Raw genomic sequence first — 24,243 nt, 5'->3', positions numbered from 1 at the left:
ACTCACTGGATTGCTTTGTCATTTTACATGTTGGAAAATCATGTTTTGGCAAAATAATTTTTTCTTTGAACATTAATTATGATTTCCCACATAATTTATGTAGTGGAATGTAAAGGGGAAATGGGATGTGCTAAATTGGCCCAGACCATTAAATGTTGTGCCTGTACATATATCAATGTGTTTCAGTCACCTCCTACTGCCCTTTAGTGTTTCAGAGGCAGCCTGGAAGCATGAGTTTTGTGCCGAACTTCCTCTTCAGTGACAACATTAAGCCTCACTCCTTATTTAAAGAAATAAGCTTAGAAATTACTGTTGCGGATACCAGTGGACAAATGCTTAACACGTTCATATGACTTTTCCTCTGCTCATTATTTTAGTGGACATTTAAAATAAAGAATTAATGTTTGCAGTAAAATTGTGGACAGGAAGCTGCCGTGGGAACTTGTTAAGTGTTTGACACTTAACATCACCAACAGTAATTTCTGGCTCCAATCTCTGTTTATGTCAATTGGTTTGCAATAGAAACTATTCAGAATGTTGAAAGCTGAACAGGTAAACAAAACATGATCAGAATTGGTAACTCGATTGTCTCTTTTCAATAGCTTGTCAAGAGGCTGCATCAGTTCTGCTTGAATACTTTTGTTCAATCCCAGGCACTGAGTGTGGAATTTCCAGAGATGATGTCAGAGATTATAACTACACAGTTACCCAAGATCCTGGCTGGGCTGGTGAAGCCACTGCTCTTTCACAAGAAATGAGTAACTTTCTCTCTTTGTTGCGCCTGACTGCCTTGATTCACAGGCAGCATTTTTTTGCATTATGCAAGTTGACAGCTTTATTCTATTTTTGTGACCATGACAGTACCGCAAATGAAGATTGTTTTTGAATTTACTACAAAATAATTAGCAATGCTGTTTGGCATACAGTTATAGTGGAAGTTCATTGCCATAGACGCACTATATGTTTTATAAGCAATGAAATGTGAATTTAGTCCTGTTGTTTAATGTGTAACTTTCCGATCAAAAAGATTTTATATCTTTTGGTACGTTCTGGTATTTTGTAACTTTCAAGTTGTGTAAAGTTCCTGCATCTGCTATAATATTAAATGGAAATGCTTATGCGCTTCAGTTCAAAAGCTGCATAACCACAAAAATGTCTTCATTCATCATACTTCGTGTGCCATAAATGATACCAGCCCTTTCAAGTGGTTTTTCAAGTGAATCTTGTGTCTTTCATTTACTATGTCCAGTCAGAAAACCTCTTGTTATTCTTCATTCTTTTTCTTCTGCCACAGCCATCAGTTGTATTGTGTGCTGCTCCACTGCTAGAGAAGGTAAACTTTGCAAAGATGACTGTGTCACAAGTTTTTTGTTTAATGAAAGATATTCAGTGTTTATGTAGTTTGGGAATTTTTAGGTCACTCAGGCCTCTTCAAGATTTTAAATTCTGTATTGACTATGAGAATCCTTTACCTGCCCTCAACAGTCACACCTGGTTCCCATTCAACCAGGAGTCAAAAACATGCAAATTTGCAACATTGATAAGGGAGGTCAAGTAAACAGAGATTCTGACATGCTTCAAGCCAATATGTGCATATTAAGAGCTACAAAATTAAGGCGCCAGCATTGATATCAGCTACCGTGTTTGTAAATCCCAGGTGCAGAATTCTTAATGGGGCTTCTATAACTCAATGTAGTGGCACAGTGCTCTCCCAACCACCATCCCCTTTTAAAGCAGCATAATGATGTTAGATTGGTTGATCTTGCTCCCACAAAAGGCAACTCACTGCTAGAAAGTCAAAAACTACATTTGGTTGGAGTTTTCTCACAAGCCACTCTCCCCTGCCGTCTTTCTCTGATAATTAGGCTGGGAGCCAACAACAAAGCTCTTGCACTGAAACAAACCAGAAATCTGGATAAGACCTAAATTTACAGGACAAAAAAAACGTGTTATTGTATAGGTAGTGATCCAGTCTTCAAAAGCAGCCTAGTTATAGAATACCCCTCACCATCCCCCAGACCAATAATGCTCCAGCACTCACAGTCAAGGCTCACACATGAAGAATAACCACTTGGGCAAGTCCAAAAGGTAACCAGTGCCTGTGGAACTGTACTCTAGCAGGGTGTCAGTGCCAGTAGGAGATGAGGGTTAAAAGCAAGGGAAAATTGGCAAAAAAATACAAAATTTTAAAAAGCAATGAACATGCTTCAGCTCCTTAGTAGTGCCTATAATCCATATTCTGATGATCTGAATTATTGTCCATGCACTCCTGTGGTGACATTCCTACAATTTCTGCATAAAATGGAGGATATGTGAGTCTCTGCATTTAAAATGGTAAAACGTCTCAGTTCCGAGAGGGAGAGAGAGGAGGATTTTCAGATTACAAGCTTTTTGTGGGAAACGCTGATATTGATCAGAATCTCTGAGGCTTGCTCCCTTGATACTGGCATGCAAATTCTGTGATACTGAAGGCCAGAAAGCTCACATTGACAGAATTGGCTCAAACTTCATCATCGCGAATATCTTTTTTTTGGATAGTTCTGTATTACTCATTTTTCTAAAATGCGAATGTAATCTTTTAAAGTGCTTAGTAAACAAACAAAAACCAAAATACATCCAATTTAAAATTATTCATACCAAAGCAGAGTTTTAAAAAAGTGGCATTCTGTCATCTTACCATGTTGTCTTCCCACATGTATCTCTTATAGACCTATGACTGCCATTGATCTCATAATACATTGGAAAAGAGTGCTGCATTTGTCTCTCATCCTGGCGCATTGTGTCAATGCCCTAGTGTCTGAGCAACTCAATCTAATTTGGCATGATTCTTCATCTATATACTAAAATCTTGCCTAAGAAAAATATAAACATAATTTCAAGAGCCAGAGTTATGCAGCTTGTCAGAACTGCAATCAGCTCTGCTCTTAACAGAGTTCCTCCCTCTTCCATGCACAGTACCCATGGCATGTGAAGATAGCAAAATGGGAAGAGAGATTACTCACTTTTGGTATGTTTAGAAACATTATTCAAATAAAGTTATAGTCCACATACCATGTATTATTGTCCTTTTCCACCACAGACTGGTTTGTTGGACATGTGCTGATAAGGGTAAAGGGATGTCATCACTACTGACTTTCTTTGGGCATGCTTATCTGGATTTCCAGGTTTAGTGCTAATCTGCTCAGACATTGTCATACTTTATCATGTCCAAATGTTCAGAATTTTAGATGTTCATACTGTTTCATCTATTAAGTTTTAATGTTTTTCAAATTTTCCTTGCTCTCAGGCTTTGAATTTATTGATACACTTTCAAACATTTCTAAAATACTATTGTAATAACCTTTTATGAGCTGTAGTTTCTGCCTCAGCATGGCACAAGGGATAGGCTTTTCTAACCCGTTCTTATTTATCAGAGCTAAATAGAATAGTCTCACTGTTAAAACTCATGTTGAGATTCCTCCTGTGATAAGACCTGGAAAGGCCTAAGGGGTCGTTCTTACAAGATACGGCAAGGGTAGGTTACTCAGGTTGCAACTAAGAAATTTCTTAAAGCAAAAGATATCCCTCTGGTATTCCTAATTGTTTGACTTTCTTTACCCATGGTACGTGGACTGTAACCTCATTCAAATAGTGCTGACTATCATAACTAACAGTAAGTAATCTAAGCCTGGAAATTATCATGTGAACTCTTAGCATATCAAATTCTTGCATTCTTCCTTGTTAACCTAGGTTTATGCCTCTGTTAAAATAGCAGGCAATGGGATTTGAAATGAACATGTTAAGTATTCATATGATAATATCACACAGCCCAATTTTAATTCTGTCATAATTTCTTAAATGTTTCTACCTTGAAAAGCCTTTAATTCAATTTAATTAGTGCAATTAAGTTTTTTGTATGATATTTGCTTGCCTTTAGAGATGTCTGTCAATAGCAAACTAAGATCCCAGATGAACTCATGTTCAAACTGACGTGGCTAACAGGCAACTTTAAAGGTAAACATGTACAACAAATTTTACAGTGCTCCAGCTGAGTAATCAAAGAGTATTTGTGATTGCTTTTATTTGTTTATTTGGTGCAACACTTTAGAATTATAAACAAAAGATTGGACATTATAACAAATGAAAAGCAGTATTGAACTAAAGAAATTGAAATGTTAAAGACTCCACCATGACAATCTATTCTGTATCTACTTTCATTCATATACCATGTTTTGATAACTGTTCCTGGGCAGGCTTGACAGGACGGCCAATGGACGCTTTCAATTTTGAACAAATAAATAAATTGAATAAAGGAAATTATGGGATCATGCAGCTTTACATTTAGCAGCTATTCTTACGATTTTTACAATTAATGTGGTAGGAAATGTAAGACTATGGGAATGTTTGATCATACTGTTTTTATTCTTCCCTTAAATATGAGGCCAAAAGGAAATATGTTATATGACCAATTGACGAGGCATCAATTACTACTAATTTCTCTGGCCCAGCAATCATTTTCCACAACATTAAAAAAAAGATATTGGATACATGTGACAGACCCCACCAACACACTGCACTCTCTGGACACATGCACACTTCACCAAAATTACTATCCCTGCGCACACCAACATTACAAGATCAATGGAGAAACAATAACAGGACTGACCATGAAGTCTAATCTAATTCCATGAAGGCATAATAGTTTAATAACACCTTAAAACTTTAACTGTGGAAAATGATCAGAAAATATTTTTTAAGAATGTATGATAAATGAACAATGGCACTGTTGACAATGCATTATTGAGTTTATTTCACTTTTGCAAAAAAACTTCTAAGAAACCCATGCCTGTAATCTTAATGAATTCTGGGAACTGTGCCATTATTGACGAATATCCTCTGTTTTCATGCAAACAAATCTAGTTGTCAGTTATTGGATATTTTTTTCAATTATCAACCCCTCGTCATAAAAATACTTTTTAAATAAAACCCCCTCATTACAATTAGATACTATTATTTAAGTTTACAGATATTGAAAGCAGTTAATAAACTAATCTGAGTTGGAGCCAACAAATATCAACCGCCATTGATTCAAATGCAGGCAACATAGAAGAAAAACATTAATTGGCCGTTCAATTACTTAACCAATTCTTTCCAACTCATCTCAATCACTTCATCAAAAGAAATGGGCTTAACTCTGTATAAGGTGACAAATACTGTTTAAAACTAAAACTGAGAAATTGTAGCAAAATAAAAGTATGTAAAAGGTCAAAAAATATTTTATATCTGCACTTCCCTACCCCCTTCCACCAAGAAAAATAATGGAAATATCCGGTACCGTCCTTGAATTTTTAGTGCAGTAACCGCTGTTAATTGAATTTTAGGTTGAACTAAATTGCAAAGAAGTTACATACTATGCTTGGCCAATTGAAAAAAACTTCTGCTTGGTTTCTTTATAATGCCAAAGCATCTCCAGCTGACTGAAATATTTAACGTTACAAGTTATGAAGTGGAATAAAAGTAGTCCCATCAGAGACTAGGGGGGAGATTTCTTCTGTACACTAGATGTAGCAAAATGATAAGTCCATTCCTTATACATTTTGCTATACCTGGCACATAATGGAAATCTTCGCCCAAGACGGCAAAGTGGGGAAAACACTGATTTTGTGCTCTTTAAGTTACTTGCCGTTCAAACAGCATTTTGAACTTGATTGCTTGACAGCTATTAAGAGTTCAAATTGAAATGAGCTTGGGCTGGGCATATCTACTCCCAGTTGATATGAATCCTCAGCAAAAAAAATAAAAATAAAACAGCCTGAAAGTTTAACATTAATCAATGCAAAGGCAGAAATCTCACCATGTTTATTTCTCTTTTAACAGAGTATTCCATCTTGACTCTGTCAAAATGTACCAAAAGTGAATGGAGATTCTTTAAAGACTTTATTTACCCTTATTTGTATTGACACATTTTAAATACTTGCAATTTCAAATCACTTTGTTTGGAGTAGAGCACTCCTAACTAATTAATATTTATAGCTTGGCAAAGATGACTGCCCCAGTCTTCCAGAAGTACTATGGGGCCAAGAACATGATCCTTGAATGCAATCATATTTATAAACAAAGCCTTTGCATGCAATTATGACAAGGTGTAAACACCTGTCGTGACACTGCTCTGCCTAAAATGGTGAACCTGACAGGGAAGCATAAGCTTTTCTGGGAATCTACAGGAAATAGGAATGAAACTGAAGTGGATCCCACAGTAAGATAAGTGTCAGTGATTATTAGCATTCGTATCAGTAGAATGGTCCACATTGCCATTAAAATTAAGTGTTCCTTTACTCTGGAACTCTTTATTGCACCATTTCTGTATTTTTGATCTAATCTTTGTCAGATTACCACTGATTACCAATTTCATAATATTATTTGCAATAAAACAGATAGTTTGTTGTATTCATCCACTAGTAGATATAGTGCTATGATACCTTTCATTGGACCAGCTTAGTATTACAGGTAAAGTGCTGAAAGTTAGAAAGAGTTGACCCAATCAAATGTATCATTTTTATTTAATTTCTAGCACAACAATAGTACAAATTTCACATTTTAAATTCAAGTCCTTAGTACTCAATCCTCAAGAGGAGAAAAAATTTGGATCATGACTCGCTCCTAAATCTCTTTTAGAAAACCCTTAAGGATATAGAGCTTACTCATGGGAAAATCTTACTGATGTAGTAGGGAAAAGCTGTGTTAAAACTGTAATTTAGGCATATTCTGGACAACATAATTTCAGCTCTGCGTTACGCCTGTATTATGCCGCACTCGATCTAGGGTGTCCTGGTGCAGTATACCATTTCCCAGCACTGTTGGCCCTCATCTTGGTGAGCACACATGCAATAGTTTGATGAATAGCATTTCAACCACTAAAGAGATGTAATTGATTGCAGTGTCAATATAATCAAGTGTACACATTTACAAAGCATGGTTAATATGAATTATAAATAGTGTTGGCCAATATTACGTCTATGAGCTGAATGGTTGCCAAATCTCCATTTGCATTTTCCACCCAGATGCACATTTGACTTCATTAGTGCTATTTTATTGTGTGCTGTAACTCAAATCTATGCTGTTGTGGCGCATTTAAAAATTCAGCAAATTGCTTTGTCATGAGACATGCATTGCAAGTAATGGTCACCTCCTAACCAATCAACAATTTTCAGCAAGCTGCATGTAGCAGTGTTCTATATAATGGAAGTTTTGTCTTCATTAACAGTATCTTGTGCTTTTGATCGATACTTTCTGGCATCCTTGAATTGTTTTAATTGTTGATTTTTGTACATACCTGTCAGTTTGTAGTTGTTTTGTATGGAGCAACAGTATGGCTGCTTGCTAATGTAAAGTTGACAGGTTTTAAAGATTAAAGTCTTTGTTTAGTGCTTGTCTGGCTCTAAAATGAAAACAGAGGTCAAAACATAAAGAGTGTTTTGTGGGTCTGTTTATTGTGTCAATCTCAACATTACCACACCCCATCTTTGAGCAGTTATATTGTCACTTTCACATTACATTTTTACCACAGTTCAAGAGGAAAGTGAAAATCATTTTGACGCGCATTTGGGAGGAGAACCATAATCCTATTTTTCAGCATAATGTAGGAAAATGTTGACTTTGGAATTCAGTGCTTACATTTTAAATCTTAAGGCTTATGCAAAACATTTTGCAATTAAAACATTTTTAATAATAGCAAAACCACACTTTGAATGTAAAGGTAGCCCAGATAGGTAATTCTGGTGCTTTAGGATTCCAGGTTTGCTTTTAATAGCTGACTTTGAACTGATCATAGTCCTTACTGCATTAGCAAAGATAATTAGTGACTAAAGCTCTACCTGTCTAAATTTTAAATGTAAATTAAATCCAGTTATGCAGCAAACAGATTGGGAATAATACATTTTTTGGCAAGCCATTAAAGTCTTTCATCAGATCGACAAGGAAATTAGTTCTCAAATAAGACCATTTTCCACTGCAGTAAAAATTCCAGGGTTGATAAAATTGGAGTGATTGAGTTGATGGTTTGCTTGAAAGCACATGACCAGGTTATACACTGAATAGTGCCAACTCCATCACGGTATGGACAGAGAAACAGTATAATACAAAGAGCCATGCAGTTGAAGGCGGCACAAACCACACGTTGTTGACTTATTGGGCTCGATTTTACAATGGTGGCGGCTTGGCAGTGGGGTGGGGGGGGGGTGGTGAAGGTGTGCGTGGTAAACCCGCATGAACCAAACTTACCGTTTCCAACACGATCGCACATTGATTGATAGTGGTTAATGTCCTCTCTGGGTTTCGCGCCTGGCAGCTAGCCTGATTGACAGGCTGGCTGCCATCAGGAGCTGCCACGCGAGGTGGGGGGAGCGAGAAAGAGAGAGAGCCAGTCGTCATCCAGCGCTGGAACAGAAGATCAGGGCGGGGGGGTGGAGGGGGGAGGGACTGGAAAACCGGAGGTGAGGGAGAGGGGAAGATCGGGGGGGGAGGGGGAAGATCGGGAGGACATCCGTGGGGGGTGAAGAGGGGGGACATCGGAGCGGGAGACATCAGACATCGGAGCAGGATTAATTTAGTGTTTTCACTTCCATGGTTTTTTATTTCATTTATTTAGTTTCTTTTTGCCTGATCCGGGCCTTGACGCCTGGCACCAGGCGTGAATCAGAAATGGTAGGCGAGCCGCCCAGGTAAGTTAAAAATCATTCTAATCCCTTCACCTGTCACAGGTAAAGTGCCTTAAGTACCTCAATGAGGTACATTTGGCTGTTTAACTGTCAGACCTCCGTTTTCGGGTCGCCCGCGGCACACAGGTGGATCCCTGGGAAACTCAGAAGTCAGCGGGTTGGAGCCGGCTTCCAAATCCGAACGGGATTTCCGGAGCCCCCCAGCCCCCAAAGCACCCGCAATTGCCTCCTAAAATCATCCCCATTGCATCATTGAAAATTAGCCTAAGGGTTCATTACAATTGAATTGCCGGTTATATCTAAAAGAGTAGTGGCTTCAGACGTTCCTCAGTGTGTAATAAGTCCTTGTCAAAAAGTAGTGCCTTGCATCTTTCTGCAGTGATATTTTGTGCTCAAAACCAGCAGGCATTGCTGCATCCATTCAAATCTAAAGAAATAAAGAACTTATATTTACATAACATCTTTCATGACCTCAGGACATCCCAAACTGCTTCTCAGCCAATGAATTACTCTTGAAGTGTAGTCACTCTGTTTTGTAGGCAAACACAGTAGCCAATTTGCACAGAGCAAACTCAAACAAAAAGCAATGAGATGAATGACCAATTAATCTGGTTTGCTATTGTTGGCCAGGACATTGGGAGAACTACCTGTTTTCCTTTGAAAAATTGCCATTGGATCTTTTACATCCTGAACAGCCATACAAGGTTTCAGTTTAACATGTCATCTGAGAGCACAGCATCTCAGCCAGTGCAGCACTCCCTCAGTACTGCACTATCAGCCTAGACTATGTGCTCAAGACCTGGAGTGGGGCTTGAACCGACAACCTCTGTCTCAGAGACAAAAGTGTTACCAACTGAGCCAAGTTGACATATTTTACAATATAAATCTATAAATTTAGAATAACCCTGGTCCTGTCACCACATAGTCCTATCCAATGGGAAATGACATAACTCTTTCGGACTATCAATTTATGCACCTTTTTTTTATTCGTTCACGGGATGTGGGCGTCGCTGGCAAGGCCGGCATTTATTGCCCATCCCTAGCGAGATTTTTTTTACAACTGAGTGGCTTGCTAGGCCATTTCAGAGGGCAATTAAGAATCAACCACATTGCTGTGGGTATAATGTAATGTAACCTGTAATATAGTACATACTCTGTACCAAATCATGATCTGAGAGCCTGTGTGAACTTCTTGTACAACACAACAAACAAAATGAAAGCATTTCTATTGTAAATCAATACTCCAGAAAAATGTAACTCACCATCGCTAATTTATGGAACAAATGGCACTAAAATGCGGTGCGCTAGTTTGAATTGATTCTATTCTGCTGTCAGTACAAAGTATCTCATACCAGTAGCACAAGCAGATAATAAATTGAAACATTATTACAATCAGAAATAAATATTTGCCTTATGTTGTCCAAATCTCAAGCAATTAATTACTTTTGTAGAGCAGTGACTGTTGTTATGTAAGCAAAAGTGATATACAAACAAAATACCATTTGTTGCAATTACATTTGTTAAATAATTTTCTACCTAAAAGTTCTAGTAATACAAAATTCACCTTTATTTATGCAAGCCTTATTTTGAAACGAATTAAAGGCTTGGAAGATTTCATCCATTTTATTGGTTTTCATGTAAAATAAATTTTAAGATTAAGTTATATAAACAACAAATATCAAATAAGCTCCTTAAGAGGCCCAACTGGGATATCCAGTGAGTATTTTAGCATTCAGAATAGGAAGGTTTGAACCCCAGTCTCTACCGTTCACAGCCATAGTGTTGTTCAGGAGTCTACAATTCATCGCAGTGTCCCAGGGTTAAAAAGGTGAAAAACTGAGCAGGGATCCTGCTCCTGACCACGACCCATCGTTTCCTGCTGCAAGTGTCCATGTGGACAGGATTGAGTTAGATTCCATGCTGATACTGTCAAGACTCACATGAATAATGGCAGCTTGGACAAGGTGTAAGTGAGTGCCAATGCCTGTGAAAGCCTATGACAGTAAAGAATCAATCCCTCCAGGAGAGGATGGGAGGGGGGAAATTGATGAGAAAATCTGGATTAAAAAAGTAAAGAAAAATGATCAGATCACAGATGATATTTTTATCTCATGGTGTGTGTAGAGAAATTTTGCAACAACAGCTTGCAATTGAATAGTACATTTAGAGTAATAAAAGATCCCAAGGCACTTCAATTGGAGAAAATAAATCACGCAGTAATTGAAGGATTTAGAGAGTTGCCTGATCCACAATAAAGAGATAGATTTTGAGGAGCTTTTTAAAAGCTGGGAGGGATGTACCAATGCAAAGAAATGTAGGGAGGGAGTTCCAGAGAGTAGGGCCTAGATGCTTCAAGCTCTGCACCAACTGCATCAGGAGGGAGAGATGCACAGGAGACCAGAATCAGAGGACAATAGGGCACAAGGTGGGACATTGAGCTTGGAGGAGGCCATGAAAGGTTTTGTAAGTGAGGACAAAGATTTTGAATTTGACTTACTGGAGAATAGGGAACTAGTAGTGGTTAATAAGGACAGGTGTGATGGGCAAGTAGGACTTACTGTAAGACTAGAAAGTGTAAGGCGATTAACCCAGCATCAAAGCTGAAGGTCAGGCTAGGGTGTGTGGCCCAACTAAGAGTTCTATACACAAACTTTTTTGCAGAGTATGAATTGCTTGATCCAAAGCATCTGCTAGCTGATTACTTTGATTAAGGAATAAATTAAATGAACTACAGGTTCAAATTCAAATTGGAGGGTATGACATGATAGCTATTACTGAGACATGGCTGCAGGATGGTCAGGATTGGGAACCAAATATACTGGGTTATAAGGTCTACAGGAGTGATAGGGAAAATGGAAGAGGGTAGGAGTAGCCTTAGTGATTAGAAATGAAATCACTTCAATGATAAAGGAGGATATAATGAGAGGTAAGCAGCCAAGAGACCCATAAGAGACCTTATGGGTTGAATTGAGAAATAGGAAAGGATCTAAGACTATAGTGGGAGTTGTGTATAGGACCCCTGGCAGCAGCTCTGAAGTGCTAGATTGTATAAATGCAGAGATTAGACAAGCATGTAGCAAAGGCATAGTGGTCTTAATGGGGGACTTTAACCTTCACATAGTTTGGGAAAAGCAGACTAGCAACTGTCAGAAAGGTAGTGAATTTCTTAAGTGTGTCCCGGATAGTTTTCTACAGCAGTATGTCCGAGAGGCAACAAGGGGACAAGCCATACTAGATTTAGTAATGAGTAATGAACCAGATTTAGTTAACGGCTTAACTGTGCGTGAACATCTATCCAATAGCGATCATAACATGATCGAGTTCAATGTAGTGTTTGAAAGGGATAAAAGTAAATCAGCTGCTAAGATTCTAGACTTGGGTAAGACTGACTTCAATGGGACGAGACAGAGACTGTCCACAGTAAACTGGGCAAATCTGTTAATGGGTAAAACGACTGATGATCAGTGGGAAATGTTTAAAGAAACATTTAACTTGATACAGAATCGGTTTATACCCCTGAGGGGCAAGAACTCTACTTGCCAAAAAAACAGCAATGGACAACTAAAGAGGTAAGGCACAGCATAAGACATAAGGAAAGGGCATACAAAAAGGCAAAAAATGGCAGAAATACAAAGATCAACAAAGGGTCACAAAACAGATCGTAAGAACTACAAAAAGAGAGTATGAAAAGAAACTTGCAAGGGATATCAAAACCAATACGAAGAACTTTTATAGTTATATTAGGAAAAAGAGGGTGGTCAGGAGCAGTGTTGGCCCCTTAAAAACTGAAAGTGGGGATATTGTCATTGACAATGGGAAAATGGCGGACATGTTGAACAACTACTTTGCATCAGTACAGTAGAAAAAGAGGATAGCATGCTGGAAATCCCAAGAAAACTAATATTGAATCGGGGACAGGAACTCGATAAAATTGACAGAAGTAAAGCAACAGTAATGAAGAAAATAATAGCACTAAAGAGTGACAAATCCCCAGGACAGATGGTTTCCATCCCAGGGTTTTAAAGGAAGAAGGTGAGCACATTGCAGATGCCCTAACTATAATCTTTCAAAGTTCTCTAGATTCAGGAACTGTCCCTCTAGATTCGAAAATTGCACCTCACTCCACTTTATAATAAAGGGGAGAGAGGGAAACCAGGGAATTATAGACCAGTTAGCCTAACATCTGTTGTGGGGAAAATGCTGGAGTCTATAATTAAGGATAGGGTGATTGAACACCTCGAGAATTTTCAGTTAATCAGAGAGAGCCAGCATGGATTTGTGAAAGGTCGGTCGTGCCTGACAAACCTGATTGAATTTTTTGAAGAGGTGACTAAAGTAGTGGGAGGGGAATTTCAATGGATCTTATTTATATGGACTTCCAGAAGGCATTTGATAAGGTCCCACATAAGAGACTGTTAGCTAAGATAGAAGCCCGTGGAATCTAGGGAAAAGTACGGACTTGGTTAGGAAGTTGGCTGAGCGAAAGGCGACAGAGAGTAGGGATAATGGGTAGGTACTCATATTGGCAGGATGTGACTAGTGGAGTCCCGCAGGGATCTATCTTGGGGCCTCAATTATTCACAATATTTATTAACGACTTAGATGAAGGCATAGAAAGTCTCATATCTAAATTTGCCGATGACACAGAGATTGGTGGCATTGTAAGCAGTGTAGATGAAAGCATAAAATTACAAAGCGATATTGATCGATTAGGTGAATGGGCAAAACTGTGGCAAATGGAATTCAATATAGGCAAATGTGAGGTCATCTACTTTGGATCAAAAAAGGATAGAACAGGGTACTTTCTAAATGGTAAAAAGTTAAAAACAGTGGATATCCAAAGGGACCTAGGGGTACAGGTACATAGATCATTGAAGTGTCATGAACAGATGCAGAAAATAATCAATAAGGCTAATAGAATGCTGGCCTTTATATCTAGAGGACTGGAGTACAAGGGGGCAGAGGTTATGCTGCAGCTATACCTAACCCTGGTTAGACCGCACCTGGAGTACTGTGAGCAGTTCTGGGCACCGCACCTTCGGAAGGACATATTGGCTTTGGAGGGAGTGCAGCGTAGGTTTACTAGAATGATACACAGACTTCAAGGGTTAAGTTACGAGGAGAGATTACACAAATTGGGGTTGTATTCCGTAGAATTTCGAAGGTTAAGGGTTGATCTGATTGAAGTTTATAAGATATTAAGGGGAACAGATAGGGTGGATAGAGAAAAACTATTTCCGCTGGTTGGGGATTCTAGGAGTAGGGGGCACAGTCTAAAAATTAGAGACAGACCTTTCAGGAGTGAGATTAGAAAACGTTTCTGCACACAAAGGGTGGTAGAAGTTTGGAACTCTCTTCCACAAACGGCAATTGATACTAGCTCAATTGCTAAATTTAAATCTGAGATAGATAGCTTTTTGGCAATCAAAGGTATTAAGGGATATGGGCCAAAGGCAGGTATATGGAGTTAGATCACAGATCAGCCATGATCTTATCAAATGGTGGAGCAGGCACGAGGGGCTGAATTGGCCTACTCCTGTTCCTATGTTCCTACAGGATATGGGTGGTGCAATTTTAGATGGGTTGGACTGTGTATAGGGTAGAGCTTGGGATGCCAGCAAAAAGAGCATTGGAGAAGTTGATTCTGGAGGTTACAAATAAGGGTTTCAGTGGTTGCAGGTAATGCAGGTGGAAGTAAACAGTCTTAGTGATGAATAGGATATGAGATTTGCAGCTCATGGCAGCGTTGAACAGGACATTGGGCTCGATATTGCCAGGGCTGCGGGTTCGTGGCGGGAAGGCTATTGGGCGCGTGGGTAACGCGCCCAGCAAATCAGTCTGCCCCCCACACGATCGCAGCCTAATTGGATCCACTTACCTGGTCTTCCGGGTTCCCCACTGCTGAGCTGCGCGTCGGGCAGACTGCACATGCGCAGTAAGGTCTGTCAGCTGGAGGAGCTCTATTTAAAGGGACAGTCCTCCACTGACTGATGCTGCAACAAATAGGAAAAATTACGGCATGGAGCAGCCCAGGGGGAAGGCTGCTCCCAGTTTAATGATGCCTCACTCCAGGTATCATTAGATGGGGTGAGGAGGAGGGGGAGGACAGAGATCTTCCCCCCGGCGGGCGGGAGGAAGCGGCCTGACTCTGCAACCAGAAAGGCCTGGCTCGAGGTGGCAGAGGAGGTCACCTGCACCACCAACATATCGCCCACCTGCATACAGTGCAGGAGGGGCTGCAATGACCTAAGTAGGTCAGCCAAAGTGAGTACACTTACTCATTCCCCTACACTCCGTCTGCCACATCACCGCCCCCACCCCCACATCTCCTTCTGCACTGCCAACACTACTCTGTCACATCTCCCCTCACACCCACTCAAACCTCATCCTCATCTTACCTGCACTTACTCACCTCGCCAGTACTCATCCCGCCACTACCACTCAACCCAATCCTCATACAATCTCATGGCTCTATCTCATACTCACCCTCTCATGCATCTCTTTCACGGTCAGCCGCACTCAACCTGCCACTACCTGTGCTGCAGCCACAGGGCATGCATCACATATGTGCAGTAGGAAGCGTAAGGCAAACGTGTCGTGAGCATGAAGGGGATGCACAAGGGTGTTTGAGGGTTTGTCATGGTTTTTACTTATATTGATTTCTGACCAACTCACATCACATATTATATTGGCACCACTACTGCCATATCTTTGCGAATCTTGTCTGGTTTGTGCAATAATGCCCTCTCCTGAGGATCACAATGAAGACCCACACCTGATGCCACCCATTGTGTCACTGCAAAGTGGGTGTAGGTGTATTTGCAGGGCTGTTTTGTGCAGACGACTGAGAGACATCAGCGATGTCCCCGGTGGCACCCTGGAAGGATGTGGAGGAGAAGTTGTTGAGGGCAGTGGTGACTTTGACAGTGACAGGTAAGAAGATGGTGCTCGGGCCAGCCGGGAGCAGCTCGGCATGAAGGAGGCTGCAGATGTCCACGACTACATGTCGAGTGACTCTGAGCCTCCGTGTTCACTGCTGCTCAGAGAGGTCCAGGAAGCTGAACCTCGGTCTGTGGACCCTGTGGCGAGGGTAGTGCCCCCTGCGACGCATCTCTCTCTGTGGTTGCCCTCCCTCCTGCCGTGCAGGTGGATGTGTCACAGCACTGTGTTGTGGAGCTCCACGTGTCAGAGGTGGACGGCTTGGCCGGCGAGGCTGGTGATGCTCTTCGCCCTCCGAGGAGGTCATGACTGCAGCTACGGCGGCCCCCATCCGGAAGATGTACATCTGAGGGGGTCCGCAAGGTTGGTACATGTGTCTGGACCCCGGGGTAAGTGTGCAAGTTGGTGAATTTGATTGTCAGGAGGAGGGTGGTGGAGGCCAAACTTTGTCCCAAGTGACAGAGAGGCCTCCTGCAATGAGTGAGGGTCTCCCCCACCCCACCTGTCAAATGGACCTTTGCAGCTGCAACAGGCTGATAGCTGCAACACGTCCATTTCAACTGGGAGTGTTTTCCTCCAGTATGGGAAACAGTCCCTGTTGTTTCTAAAATCCCACCCCTCCTGACATATTCCCTTAATCAGGTCTTTTAATGACCTGAAATAGCTAGATAAATATTGTTATGTGGCACCCTGCCGGCTTTAATTACCTGCGGGAGTCCCACATGCGGGGGCTGCGCTGGCTCGTCGGCGCGTCTGTGGGGAACCTGGAAGTGGGCGGGTTGGAGCCGGGCTCCCGACCCGCTCCGGGATTCCCCGATTTTCGGAGCCCCCCCGCCAGGAACGCACCCGATAGCGGGTGCTAAAATGGAGCCCATTGTGATTGAATTCTGTCCAATTCTGGAGCAGCTGGGGACAAGGAATGGGCGTGTGTAACCGCTTTAGTAAACAGCTGAATAAGATGCCTTTGGCTTCTCAGTTTTGAAATGGAGAAACTTATAGCTCATCCGATTGCAGATGCAATACAATATTGGAAAATGTGAGGTTATGCACTTTGGCAGGAAAAATCAGAGAGCAAGTTATTATCTTAATGGCAAGAAACTGGAAAGTACTGCAGTACAAAGGGATCTGGGGGTCCTAGTGCAAGAAAATCAAAAAGTTAGTATGCAGGTGCAGCAGGTGATCAAGAAGGCCAATGGAATGTTGGCGTTTATTGCTAGGGGGATAGAATATAAAAACAGGGAGGTATTGCTGCAGTTATATAAGGTATTGGTGAGACCGCACCTGGAATACTGCATGCAGTTTTGGTCTCCATACTTAAGAAAAGACATACTTGCCCTCGAGGCAGTACAAAGAAGGTTCACTCGGTTAATCCCGGGGATGAGGGGGCGGACATATGAGGAGAGGTTGAGTAGATTGGAACTCTACTCATTGGAGTTCAGAAGAATGAGAGGCGATCTTATTGAAACATATAAGATTGTGAAGGGGCTTGATCGGGTGGATGCGGTAAAGATGTTCCCAAGGATGGGTGAAACTAGAACTAGGGGGCATAATCTTAGAATAAGGGGCTGCTCTTTCAAAACTGAGATGAGGGGAAACTTCTTCACTCAGAGGGTGGTAGGTCTGTGGAATTTGCTGCCCCAGGAAGCTGTGGAAGCTACATCATTGAATAAATTTAAAACATTAATAGACAGTTTCCTAGAAGTAAAGGGAATTAGGGGTTACGGGGAGCGGGCAGGAAATTGAACATGAATTTAGATTTGAGGTTAGGATCAGATCAGCTATAATCTTATTAAATGGCGGCGCAGTCTCGAAGGGCCGATTGGCCTACTCCTGCTCTTATTTCTTATGTTCTTATGTTCTTATCCATGAATTAATGTCAGATGGGTAGTCTGGTAACACAGAAGTGGACGTGGATTTAAGAGTGGTGATGGAGAGGTAGAGCTGGGTGTCAGCTGTATAAATATGGAAACCGGCCCTGTGTCTGTGGATAATGACTCTAAGGAAGAGGAGAGAGCCAAGAATCAGATCATATGGGCAGGAGGAGAAACCGTTACTTTAGTGGGAAGGTCATGCTTGATCAACCTTATTGAATTTTTTGAAGAAGTAACAGAAAAGGTAGACAAGAGTAATGCAGTAGATGTAATATATTTGGATTTTCAAAAGGCCTTCGATAAGGTACCACATAGTAGACTCATGACTAAGGTCAGAGCACATGGAGTCAGGGGACAATGGATAGCAGAATGGATAGCAAGCTGGCTACAAAACAAAAAACAGAGAATGGGGGTTAAAGGTGTCAGACTGGCAAAAGGTGGGAAGTGGTGTTCCACAAGGATCGGTGCTCGGATCACTGTTGTTCACAATTACATATATGATTTGGACTCGGGAATCGGAAGTACAATTTCAAAATTTGCGGACGACCCCATATTGGGGTGTATAGTTAATACTGAGGAGGACTGCGACAAAATACTGCGACATTAATAAACTTGCAGAATGGGCGTGTTATTATCAAATGAATTTCGATATAGACAAGTATGAGATATTACATTTTGGTAGGAAGAATAAGGGGGCTACATTCTGCTTGGATAATAAGTGTTTAAATGGGGTAAAGGAGCAGAGGGATCTGAGGGTGCAGATACACAAATCACTAAAAGTAGCGACGCAGATTAATAAGGCCATGAAAAAAACAAACCAAGCACTTAGGTTCATTTCTAGATGGATAGAATTGAACAGCAGAGAAGATACATTAAACTTGTATAGAACCTCGGTTAGACCACACTTGAAGTATTGTGAACAGTCCTGGTCTCCATATTATAGAAAAGCTATCGAGACACTGGAGCAGGTGCAAACAAGATTTACCAGGATGGTACCAGAACTGAGAGGTTATACCTATCAGGAAAGATTGAGCAGGCTGGGGCTCTTTAGAAAAGAGAAGACTGAGGGGCAACCTGACGGAGGTCTTTAAGATAATGAAAGGGTTTGATAGGGTAGGCGTAGAGAAGATGTTTCCACTTGCAGGGGAGACCAGAACTAGGGGCCATAAATATAAGATAGTCACGAATAAATCCAGTGGGGAATTCAGGAGAACCTTTTTTACCCAAAGAGTATTCCTGGGCACTGTCTGAGGCTGAACCAGACCATTCGCAACCTTGGTGTCCTATTTGACCCTGAGACGAGCTTCCAACCACATATCCACTCCATCACCGAGACTGCCTACTTCCACCTCCGTAACATCTCCTGTCTCCGCCCCTGCCTCAGTTCATCTGCTGCTGAAATCCTCATCCATGCCTTTGTTATCTCTAGACTTGACTATTCCAATGCTCTCCTGGCTGACCTCCCATCTTCCACCCTCCATAAACTTGAGCTCATCAAATCTCTGCTGCCCGTATCCACCTCGCACCAAGGACCCTTCACCCATCACCCCTGTGCTCACTGACCTTCATTGCCTCCCAGTCCAGGAACACCTCAATTTTAAAATTCTCATCCTTGTTTTCAAATCAATCCATGGCCTTGCCCCTCCTTATCTCTGTAACCTCCTCTAGCCCTACAACCCTCCAAGATCTCTGTGCTCCTCCAATTCTTGCCTCTTGTGCAACCCCGATTTCAATCGCTCCACCATTGGCGGCTGTGCCTTCAGCTGCCTAGGCCCTAAGCTCCCTAATTCCCTCCCTAAGCCTCTTCGTCTCTCCACCTCTCTCTCTCCTCCTTTAAGACGCTCCTTAAAACCTACCTCTTTGACCAAGCTTTTGGTCACCTGTCCTAATATCTCCTTATGTGGCTCGGTGTCAAATTTTGTTTGAAAATCGCTCCTGTGAAGTGCTTTGGGATGTTTTACAATGTTAAAGGTGCTATATAAATGCAAGTTGTTGTTGTTGAGAGTGGTTAGAATGTGGAATGCGCTACCACAAGGAGTAGTTGAGGCGACTAGCATAAATGCATTTAAGGGGAAATTAGATAAACACATGAGGGGGAAAGGAATAGAAGGTTATGCTGATAGGATTAGATGAAGTAAGGAGGGAGGAGGCTCATGTGGAGCATAAACACTGGCATAGACTTATTGGGCCAATTTGCCTGTTTCTGTGCTGTATGTTAAAAAAAAATCTATGTAGAGATATGCTGACTCTATTAGGACAGGTAGAAGTGGAATCAAGCATGGCGGTCCCTGTGGGAGAGAGAAATCACTATGCAAAGGTGTCCAGGAGCAGGTGGAGCACGAGAAAGGGGGGGGGTCTCTCACTAGAGCGTGAGGTCTCCATGTAACACAATATTATTATTGGGGCCCCACTGGTTTTCAATGGCTAAATCAAATTACATTTTTATTACATGGTGTTTTGAGATTTTTACCAGTATTTTAAGGATGAAACTCTTACAATTCTGTCCTTTTTTCCATGAAAACTGCAAATCAGTGGAGTTATACATTCTGTCACTTATGTCCTAAATTTTATCTGTTAGTTTTTTAAAGCACTGGATGGACAGCAAGATGCACGTATGGAAGTACACCTCATACCACTTTTTGGTAACACTAGCAAATTTCCTATGGTGTTGCTCACAGTAACTCAAGAGGACAGAAACATGATACCATATAAAACACAGCGGCCCCAAAAATCCACGATGTGGGGCACATCCCAGCATAGCTGCACCCATCTGAGATCTCTGCCACTGATCCTAAGTTTGTGGGGACAGATTGAGGTCCCTTCAATTAAATAGTAATGGTGTGTATCCAGGTCACTAGGAGAACATCTGGGGGGCTCATCCGCCAAATTGCTTAGAAAGCCTGACCAAAAAATAGCCTTCCCGGGGTGGAGGATGCTGGGAACCCCCTCCCCTAACTGGGAAATATGCATCAACTGCTCCATCCCCAAGGTTCCCTTTGTAAGGGGTCCACTTTAAAAATAAAATTTAAATGGCAATTCCTAGACCGTCAGGTGGTCGGCACATCCGCCGGTTCTCAACGAGGTCTGTCTATCTCACCAGGTGTTCCTCTGCTATCCCTAAGCCACATCCCTTTGAGGGCTAAAGATGTGGGAATTCCTGAAGTAGGGAGTTCCCTCCTCTGGCCTCACACTCCCTGTCAACGGCCTTCTTTGGGGCAGACATAGGCTCCACCCAACATGGCCACTCGATGTTAGGCTGGGGCCCAGTATATCCAGGTCCTGGCCTAATTTGCAGCCTTCCTATCAGGCTTCCACTGATGTTACAGCAGGAGTATGATTGTACATTTTCAGGGGCAATATATTATTGTTAAAGTGTCTTTAAGACTACAAATTCTAATTAAAGAAAGTAATCAATAGGATCAATTCATTCAAAGATTAATTGCTATTGATATCAGAACTTTGGCTTTGTTTGTTGGAAGGTCACTTCTGTAGACATTGTCATCACAGTATTTTTTGTTGCTGGGGAATTTTGTCTATATGTTCCAAATGAATGCCTTTGTTTCCTTATACTTTTTTTTAAAAGAGTGACACAGAAGTTTGCATTAGCCAGCACATGGCATCTGAGGTGTAATGGATGGGTATAGTCAATAGATAATAGATAGAGGAGAGAGATGGAGAGAGAGAAACAGAGAAAGAGAAATAGAGGGAGTGATAGAGAGATAAGAGGAAACAAATAGATAGATGGATAGAGAGAAAGATGATAGAAAGATAGATAGATATAGATAGATAGATGATAGATAACAGATTATCTCTTGGATGCAAACTGGCTGCAATGTTTGCCTTCAAAACAACAGCGCCTATACTTCAAAAATAATTCATTCGTTGTACAGCACTTCAGGACATCCCCAGAATGTGACAAACGCTATATAATACAAGTTTTTTCTTTCTTTCTTAATATGTAAGAAAAAATTTGAGCAAACTAATGAGAAATAGAAAACACTTCAGAATCAGAATTCATATAAAAAGATTACACTGCATATTCTTCCTCTTCCTGCAAAATAATTTCCATATACCGTGCACAACACATACAAATCTTATGGATAAAATGGGATTTTTGAAATCACTGTTTAGCTGTTTAACAATAGTATTCGACCCTCCAAAGCTGGATGATTGAATTTTTGACTCATTAGCTGTTTCAGGAGTATTAACAGTTCATTGCTGTATAACTGGCTGCTTTTTCTTTTTTACATCTAGCAAAATTGCTTTCTTATGAAGCACACATTGCAAAATTACTGAGTCTGGAAATTTCATCATGAAGGAAACCAAAAATGTCTCTTTTATTTTGAACAGAGGAAAATATAGCCCTTACTTTCTTCAGAGAACTTTAGTGAGTTGTATCTTTTTATTGGCTTTTATAAGGCAAGGGTGCTGGGAAAGGGAATAGTTTTCCATTCTGTTTTCACTGATTGCATCAGGCATGTCCACCATTGGTATAGACATGGGTTGAATGCAACAAATAACTCCCCCGCATGATCCTGACAATGTGCTGCAATCCCAACCTCAGAAGGCATCTTTTGTCGATCCTTTCAATTAGATTTCAGAATTGCACGCCAATCGGTGCTGAATTGGGAGACGGTTTTGTGATGTGGCCTCGATTGAGACTACCCAAACTGATTCCATTTAGAGCGCTTAACCATTATCGGAGAAATAAGACTTTAATTTCATCTGTCCGGACCAGAAAGGGCAGTGTATGCAGGCTGCGACACTAACCTTCAAGCAAGGATCTTATTGAGGAAATATTAATAGCCTTTTTCAATTTTAACAAACTGAACACATGCTGCACCTACCTACTGCAGCGCATTTAATTGCTTCCTTTCACATCAAGGGATTGATACATTTGAAATTTAAACCTCATCACCAAGAAATTGTGTTTAATAAAGGAAATATATTATAATGCAATTGCTTATTGCCAAATTAGAAAATTAGTACATTCAGTTAGAAGCAATATAATGCCCTAGGCAATGAAAAAGTACTCCTCATCAGTAGCTCAGTATTTTATCAAGAGAAAAGGTGAAGAACTTCCCCTACAACCAATTGAAGTTGCTCTGACATTTTGTGTTGTATGAAACTTGTGTCTAGCAGAAAATGCCAAACTAATCTGGCCAGATGTGCTGTAAGATATTCTCTCAGAGAATCCTATTAGATATTATGGACTTTTATAGTTATTTGTTGGAACAAATTCCATATGATTTTATAAAATCAATTGTATAGGAAGTTACTATTTTATCACAAAACCATAGGAGGAAATAATGCAACGTTTGTTTTTAAGATCCATTTTTTCTTTTTGTAGGTTACTTTAAATGTCTTACACTTTTTTCAGCACTACTGTATGATCACCTGACACTAGACTTTGGGGAGGTCATGAATTGTGGCTTTAAAAAATCGTGCATTTGCCATTGCTTTTATGTTGTGCTGGTGTTGTGGAATCCATGCTGCAATATAAATATCAGGGGAGGGTGGGGGGAGGGCAGGGAAATTTATTAACATCAATAGACTCAGACAATATTACAGAATTACTTCTTGAAAAATGCTCCACAATATAAATAGGCTACCTGTCAACAGCGACAAGTAGTTAGAATGATAACAGCCCTGAGTTTCAAACTTGGAACTCTCTAGTGGAGACAAGCAGAACCTTTTGATTGCCTGGCTGGTAAATAGGAACATAGGAATAGGAACATAGGAACAGGAGTAGGCCAATTCAGCCCCTCGTGCCTGCTCCGCCATTTGATAAGATCATGGCTGATCTGTGATCTAACTCCATATACCTGCCTTTGGCCCATATCCCTTAATACCTTTGATTGCCAAAAAGCTATCTATCTCAGATTTAAATTTAGCAATTGAGCTAGTATCAATTGCCGTTTGTGGAAGAGAGTTCCAAACTTCTACCACCCTTTGTGTGTAGAAATGTTTGCTAATCTCGCTCCTGAAAGGTCTGGCTCTAATTTTTAGACTGTGCCCCCTACTCCTAGAATCCCCAACCAGCGGAAATAGTTTCTCTCTATCCACCCTATCCGTTCCCCTTAATATCTTATAAACTTCGATCAGATCACTCCTTAACCTTCAAAACTCTAGAGAATACAACCCCAATTTGTGTAATCTCTCTTCGTAACTTAACCCTTGAAGTCTGGGTATCATTCCAGTAAACCTATGCTGCACTCCCTCCAAAGCCAATATGTCCTTCCGAAGGTGCAGTGCCCAGAACTGCTCACAGTACTCCAGGTGCGGTCTAACCAGGGTTTTGTATAGCTGCAGCATAACTTCTGCCCCCTTGTACTCCAGTCCTCTAGATATAAAGGCCAGCATTCTATTAGCCTTATTGATTATTTTCTGCATCTGTTCATGACACTTCAATGATCTATGTACCTGTACCCCTAGGTCCCTTTGGACATCCACTGTTTTTAACTTTTTACCATTTAGAAAGTACCCTTTTCTATCCATTTTTGCTCCAAAGTGGATGACCTCACATTTGTCTACATTGAATTCCATTTGCCACAGTTTTGCCCATTCACCAAATCTATCAATATCGCTTTGTAATTTTATGTTTTCATTTACACTGCTTACACAGTCCATGTATCTTGGATTGAATCCATTATAACATCAAAGCATCATCATCAATCTATCCTCAAATAAATATTATAAATCATTATGTTAATCCTGGCCAAGTCAGGAACAATATT

The 24,243-nt window shown here is 40.9% G+C and overlaps 1 protein-coding gene across 2 annotated transcripts in view; it reads left to right on the top strand.

Annotated features, from left to right (window-relative positions):
* The window catches only part of LOC137323031 (progesterone receptor-like), a 268,780-nt gene extending 261,333 nt beyond the window's left edge, over positions 1–7,447 (top strand). For both annotated transcript variants that reach the window (XM_067986390.1, XM_067986389.1), the window contains one exon: positions 603–7,447. In XM_067986390.1, the coding sequence (XP_067842491.1) occupies positions 603–758 (156 nt within the window). In that variant the 3' untranslated portion in view covers positions 759–7,447. The remainder of the gene's footprint in view (positions 1–602) is intronic.
* The last annotated feature ends 16,796 nt before the right edge of the window (positions 7,448–24,243 follow it).

Source organism: Heptranchias perlo, chromosome 6, assembly GCF_035084215.1.
Source record: "Heptranchias perlo isolate sHepPer1 chromosome 6, sHepPer1.hap1, whole genome shotgun sequence".
NCBI classification, from domain to species: Eukaryota; Metazoa; Chordata; class Chondrichthyes; order Hexanchiformes; family Hexanchidae; genus Heptranchias; species Heptranchias perlo.
The sequence above is the reverse complement of the archived record's forward strand: the minus strand, read 5'-3'. Positions and strand labels throughout refer to the sequence as shown.